At 40.0% G+C, this 6689-nt stretch overlaps 1 protein-coding gene and 1 long non-coding RNA gene across 4 annotated transcripts; one reads left to right on the top strand and one right to left on the bottom strand.

Moving 5' to 3' along the window:
* Nucleotides 1-1269: 1269 nt before the first annotated feature.
* Nucleotides 1270-3614, bottom strand: LOC127565892 (uncharacterized). The gene is made up of 3 exons (XR_007955295.1): nt 3516-3614; nt 2823-3455; nt 1270-2181 (listed from the first exon to the last, which is right to left on the bottom strand). It is a non-coding gene; the product is annotated as an uncharacterized LOC127565892 (long non-coding RNA).
* LOC117575123 (uncharacterized) lies at nt 3580-5840 on the top strand. 3 transcript variants are annotated; one of them, XM_034259223.2, is made up of 4 exons: nt 3580-3729; nt 4405-4663; nt 4738-5089; nt 5145-5840. In XM_034259223.2, the coding sequence occupies exons 2-4, from the start codon at nt 4429-4431 to the stop codon at nt 5656-5658; spliced, it is 1101 nt and encodes a 366-aa protein (XP_034115114.1). In that variant the 5' UTR covers nt 3580-3729; nt 4405-4428; the 3' UTR covers nt 5659-5840. The 3 variants fall into 3 exon arrangements, with proteins under 3 accessions (XP_034115114.1, XP_051862725.1, XP_034115113.1); XM_052006765.1 differs by lacking the exon at nt 3580-3729 and adding an exon at nt 3952-4062; XM_034259222.2 differs by lacking the exon at nt 3580-3729 and having other exon boundaries at nt 4311-4663.
* Nucleotides 5841-6689: the final 849 nt, after the last annotated feature.

Consider the following 6689-nt stretch of genomic DNA (forward strand, 5'->3'; position numbering starts at 1 on the left):
ACTATATACTATACTCGCTAGCCTCCGCAGATACTACAGCAGATACTCTATGGGATACTTTCTAAAAACAGCACAAAAACTGTCCAGTCATATAAATGGCCTCGCCATGTGAGTGTGAGAGCAAAAAAACAAGTTGCAACCGCCAAAAACAAAAAACAAAACAAAAAAAATTGAAAGAAAAGGGGAAAAACTGACAAAAAATGGGCAATGCAAGGCAGCTTAATTGCATTTCGATTACGTGGATAGAACCGAATTTGCAAGCAAATCAAAGTGTTGCAGTTGCGCAGCAAGCAGCGAGCAACAGCCTGGCAACAAACGGCAGAGAAAGCACTCGGCAACAAAGTAAATGTTGCACCGGGAACAGGCCCACAGCAACACACAGAAGGAGGCTGGGCCGACAGTGCCACCAAATAGACAACAGATGAGACAGCCCAGGCACAGCCCAGTTTCAGTTCCAGCCTCAGTCTCAGCCTCAGCCGCAGTCGCAGTCGAGAGTCCCAGTGCCAACTTCGTTGTAACGCCTTTTTTAGTGCGCTCAAGACAAGAAAACTGGTTTCCTGCCTCCTTTGCCAAGGCACAAATTGTAACAGTCCAGAGTAACAGAGTGTGCCTCTCTCAGAACCTTTCTAAGTCAGTCTCGGTATCAGTCGCAGTCACCACACCGTTTCAGTCCTAGGCTTTGGCCATTTAATACAGTTATTTTTTGTGTGCAGCGCGCAGACGCAACAAACAGGCCTGAGTCCAAGAACTCTTTTTGGCTGGCAGCTATTGAGACGATTTACCTGGTCGATCCCCCTCTATATATATACATTGTAGTAGTAGTTTCCTATAACCTGTCAATGCATTGACGCTCTACTCGTACTTGGCGTTGCTCCCGGAGTCATTAAAAATGATTCTTCTCAAACTAGAACAGACAACACACCATCATCATCATCATCAGCACCATCGAGCCTCCAACACAACACACCAACGAACCAAGCAGCTAAACAGACAAAAGGCTGTTCGCAATCATAAGCCAGAAGAGTTTCATAATATTTGGGGAGACACCGACTATGAAATATCCTGTTATTCCGAACGTTTGGGGATGAAATTAATGAGTTTGAAGCTGCTTGTTTTGTATCTCAAAAACTATTTTCAAGTACTTGGACAGAAAATATTACGAATTTCTAAATCAAATACTGTATCTACATGATTCTACTATTCGAATTTCAATATAAAAATCTTTAGATATTTTGAATAATCAAATTAAAATTTGATATTGATTATATTTTGTCATAGCATAGAATTTTTTTTCTTATTTTATAATTTACAAAAAACGCTTATAGTAATTAGCAATGCCATCAGCTCAGTGTGAAATTTAACATTCTTGAAGACAAGCCAAATGATGAATATTTCATTTTATGTCTTATCGAAATAATTATGTAGTTTGCAGTGGTTTGGTGCTGAATCTATTAAATAGTAAATTCATTTTTTATAAGCTTAACAAAGCAGTTTGTATTGATTGTTAAGCTCTTGAAATGGCAGGAATATAATCAAACTAGTTGTGGCATCGATTCTCTACCTGGTCTGGATCACACACTCCCCCAGTTCTTGACTCCAACTCGGCTGAAGCCTGAAGCAGCTGTAGTTGCCTGCTCGAGGTGCTTGCGCCGTTCACGCGTCGTCCATTCTTTTGGAGTCTGCATTTAGAGGTGGGTTAGGTAGTTGCTTGGATGCCTGGTTGGTTGTCTATTGCCTCTTGGTTGCTGGACTGCCAGTTGTTAGCCTGGCCTGGCCTGGCCCCATTGGCACTGATGGCGTTGATGTTGATTCAGTCGTGTCAGCTGTTTGCTTAAGCAAATATTATTACATGATATTGTGCCGCTTTGTTGCTATTCAATGAATTATTAGTTATTTCAAATTTATGTGGCATTTTGCTTTATACTCTTTCTCTCCCGCTCTCTCACTCTGTTTCTATTTCGTTATCGCGCCGTCTATTTGCGTTTCCGCTTTCCGTTATTATTGGCCTGGGACGGCAACGGCGACTGCTTTGCGATTCCTTCTTCCATTGAAGAATGGAAAGCCAAGTCTTAAGCACGAACTGGGGCTGGGACTGGGGCCGATTGAACTCGCTTCTTATTCATGCTGTTGCTGTGCTCTTGTTGTTGTTATTGTTGTTATAGTTGTTGGGGGCGTATTTGCCTAAGAAAAATAAATAAATATGAATTTATTGCAGTGTTTGTTCGTTTTCGACTTCTTCTCTCCCTTCTCCTGTTCCCCATTATTCATTTCCAGTGTGTATGTCATTAAACTTAAAGCTAATGCCCGTTGCGATCATATAAACAAATTCCTGCTCGAGAGCTCCCCCCTTTTTTTGCTGAAGATAAGCGACATAGAAATACGCTGAACCAAAAAGAAACAAAAATTAAATAAAAACTGTCGCGCTTTTTTTTCCCCAACCCCAAATCCCAGAGCCAGTGTCAGAAGCAGCCCCACTCAGCACTCAGAGGCATTTGCATATGTGTGTGTAACTATAAAAAAGTGCTCGAGTAACTTTGATTTTTCTGCTGCTCTCAGCTGAACTCAGTCCTAAAAAATACATAATTGCCGCCAACGGATCCAATGGTCCAGCAAAGAGCCTCACAAGATTCTACGAAATTTATCACGCTTTGGATTTCAAATTTTGTCGATGTTAGCCAACTGTTAATGGACCCCCCTCCTCCCAGCCATACAATACCATACACATTCACATACTTATCAAGCAGAGAATGATCTTTTGTAGAAGACTCTTTGAGGCGTAAGTAAAGGGCATTTAACGCTTGATTTGCAGAGTTTAAATTTACCTGTTGGGTACTTTAGTTTCTCAGCTTGATCCCTCTCTCCATCTCAAACATCCTTAGCGACGTTCCTATTGTTCTCAACAACGCCCGCACAACAAAACCATGTTCAATATACATACAAAAAAAGGAGGCATCAGTCTTATGGAGAGCCCTTCTTCAAGTAGGGGCGGAAATTTAATATGAAATACATTTTTTCTGCATGTTTTTGAAATATGAGATATTTCGGTACTGATCCACTGCTCTGCCTACCTGTTCATCCATTTTATTTTTTTATTTTGTGTATTTTTTTGGAACAGAATAATTATATTGTAATTTGGTCGCATATTGTCGTGGTACTTGTGAAACTCTATACCAAGTGTGCAGATCACGGAGTTTCGCAGTACGTAAGAATAAATCTCATGAATTGCTTGCAGGACGGGAAGGTGTCAACGTTTTGTTTTATAAATAAACATTGCACTTGTCCCGGCCTATGAGCGGTTTGTGCATCAACAAAAAATTATCTTTTCACTTGTATATATTGTTAATAATATATTACATCCATTTTAATGAGCTTGTTTTACTTCTTATCATTACAGCTTCTTTTAATTCAACTTGGTACAGTTGCGCTTAATGTCAGCGAAAGCAGTGCAGCCCAAACTGTGAAATACAAAATGTAGAACTGTACTTATTTGTCTGGTTTGTTAATTTGAGAATTACCTGTTTTACTTAAATCAAGTTGACAAAAATGTAATAGAAAATTTCAACGCACGTAATTTTTAAAAACAGCATTTGTACAAAATAAAAAATCAGTTAAACATTGTAATTTGTTCTACATACATGACTATTGTGATATAAATATTTATTTTACGTGTTCACTACAAATCGAATTTTAAAAGCAATAAAAACAATTTGTGATAAAAAAAAACACAAGGTATGTATTACATAAAACAGATACAAAATTTATGGAAAACCAAATCTTTTATAGACCTTAAACAAAAATAGAAGCTTTAAAAAACGCGCGTTTCCCAGCTGTTTAGTATTTTCATGTTGGTATTTTTGTCTCGCATTTTGTTTTGTGCTGTTCGTTTGGTGCATTTGGTGGTTGTAGCAGCGTCGCTGTCGCTAGTGGAAAATGACAACAACAACAACAACGGACGCAAGCAGACGATTGCCCGCCCGCCTGTTGTTGTGTGCCTTTTTTTCCACTGTGTTAAATATAAAAACAAATTGAAATTAAATAAAAATATTCCGCGTGCAATTTAAAGTAAGTTTAATTCGTAGATGAAAAGATAGTAGCGCTTAGCAGCTACTGGTGTTAGAATTAGCCAATTTACTTTTGTATATGTAAATATATACACATATAAATATATCCCCCGTGCGGCGATAAATATTTTTTTATTTTTTACTTTGCTTTTGCTTGTTTTTTTTTTGCGCGTCGCTTTGCTTGGAAATCGTAGCAGGCAGACAATAAGTTTTGTAGCTTGTATTTAGTTTTATTTTATTTGCTTTCTGTTGAACAAATTATAAACTAAAAAATACATAAGATAAGCAATATTTTATTAGAATGTTGAACTGGAATTTATTAAGTTTGGAATTTATTAAACAGTTTGTAGACGTCAATACCACAGACATGGAGCGCGCATCATCCCCCATGTTACAACTACATGCACCGACGCTCGTGCAACCGCCAAAGAGTCGAGGCAGACCTCGGGCGTCGTATGCGCAAACCGGCGAATTTGATTTGGGCTTGATAAGAGAATATCGCTCACGGCCCGCACTTTATGATCGGAACAATAAACGCTTCAAGGATAAAGTCTATTGTGCTCAGCAATGGATGCAAATGTCCCACAAACTTGGCTATGAGGGTAAGTTTGAACAGAGAATGCTTAGAATTAGTAGTCAAATAATAATTGACTTATAATATTCACCAAATCGACAGTTTCAACGCTACGTGAGCGCATGATCACATTGCGAAATCGTTACAATATCGAGAAGCGACGTCTCGAAAATCTATCAAGTACATCTGGTACACCAATGGTGTCGCAGTGGCCACTATACGAGAATCTCAGTTTTTTGTCTGAACACATACGATCGAGGCGATCGTATAAGATGATGCATAAGCTGGAGAACCCGCACGAAGACGACGACGATGAGGAGCCCTTCGATGTCGATGACATGCATAGCGAACTAAATGGTCATGCTAAGCGCATTAAACATGAGCAGGAACACGACTATGATGATGGAGAGATATACGATTGCGATCGTCAGTTGCCAGTGACCACAGTACTCAAGTAAGTGCAGTGCACTCCTTTCGAATTTTGAATGAATCTAATTATTTAATTACAGCATACCACACAACACTCAAATATTGAGCCAGGAAGACTACAGCTCGCAATTGAATGGCAGCGATACACTCAATGGCGAAAGCGATCACTTGGATGGACTGCATCAACCGGAGTTGGTGTTGGCAGCTGCTAAACACAAACGTATGCAGTCCATGCATGCGGCGGGACAGGCAATCTCTAGACGGCGGCTCAATGCGGCTACCTCATCAGGAGTAGCTGCATTAAAACCAGAACTAGAAGAATCAGCAATGTCTGCAGGCGCTACATCTTCAGCCAATCCCAAGTATAAAGCCTTTGGCGAATTCATGTCGCATGTCCTCACCGAATTGCCTTCGTCGACATCTATGCGTTTGATTGCCAGCTTTTCTAATGAGCTAACACAGGCAACAATTGCCTATGAGCTCAGCCAGCAGCAACCACAACAGTTGCCAACTCAACAGCAACAACAGAAGCAACAGCAGAAGCGGGGATCCGCAGATCAGCAGCCAAGTAGCATGGATGAAACGGATGAATAGGAATTTAGCATTAAGACCACAATCACTTACACATGTAATATCTACATTATAATTTCTTACATAGGCGACAACAAAAAAATAGTGGGTGGGATATGGGGGAGAGAGTTAGGAGGCCTTATAAATTACAGGCCCCTCTCTATATGCCAAAACGAATAAAACCAATGTCAATAGTTCCAGATCGAGGCGTTCTTTGTCGATTGGCAGGCATGCGCATAGAATTGCATTAACGCCTATGAATTTAAAGATTGCAGAGGCTGAAACCGAGAAATGGTTATTGATTATTGGACGCAATTTAAGAAATCCTTGCCCCCAAGCCAGATGTGCATTTGTTTTTCTTTTTTCCACATTTTTTGTTTTGTTATTAATGCGTCTATATTTTAATTAAATTGCAGCCTCGCAATGGGCAGATCTAATGACAGTGTTTAAGTCACACTCGGAGGCAGCGATGCGACGGCGACGACTTTCTTGGCTTATTGATATTGTTATGTGGCAAGAAGTGTGTGTATGCGAGAGAGTGTATGAGTGTATATGTGCAACATTAAAACGTCACCTGATGTAGGTCGTGCCTGGTGCATATTTGTGGTTATGCGAAATACATATTGCACTAGTCCCGGCCTGCAGTGAGTGTCGCAAACAACGAAATCTGGTGGCATGTATGCGATGCTTGATTGTATATTCGTATTCGTGTTCCGTCACTGTCAGTGGCAAGTAAGGAAGGCAGGCAACAGCCTGCCCTGTAATTATATAATTTAATCAAATTACTTGCATATGTTGCCAAAAAACAAAAACGAAAAGAAACGTAACGAGAAAAAGACAAGCCGGAGGAGCCTCGAAACCGCAAGGAAAACAACTGCGACTCAAACCAACTTAAGTGCAACATTTTGACAGTGAAATGTGATTATGTGTGCCGTGTGCGTGGCCAAAAGAAAGATATTTGAGTATTTTAGCATTCATCATCATTACTCTTAAGCGAGCCTCTGTCGGCTGCAGTTTAAATTTTGTAGGCGCACTTAAACTTGACAGCGGTTTGA

The sequence above is a fragment of the Drosophila albomicans genome, chromosome 2R (assembly GCF_009650485.2).
Source record: "Drosophila albomicans strain 15112-1751.03 chromosome 2R, ASM965048v2, whole genome shotgun sequence".
In the NCBI taxonomy this organism is placed as follows: domain Eukaryota; kingdom Metazoa; phylum Arthropoda; class Insecta; order Diptera; family Drosophilidae; genus Drosophila; species Drosophila albomicans.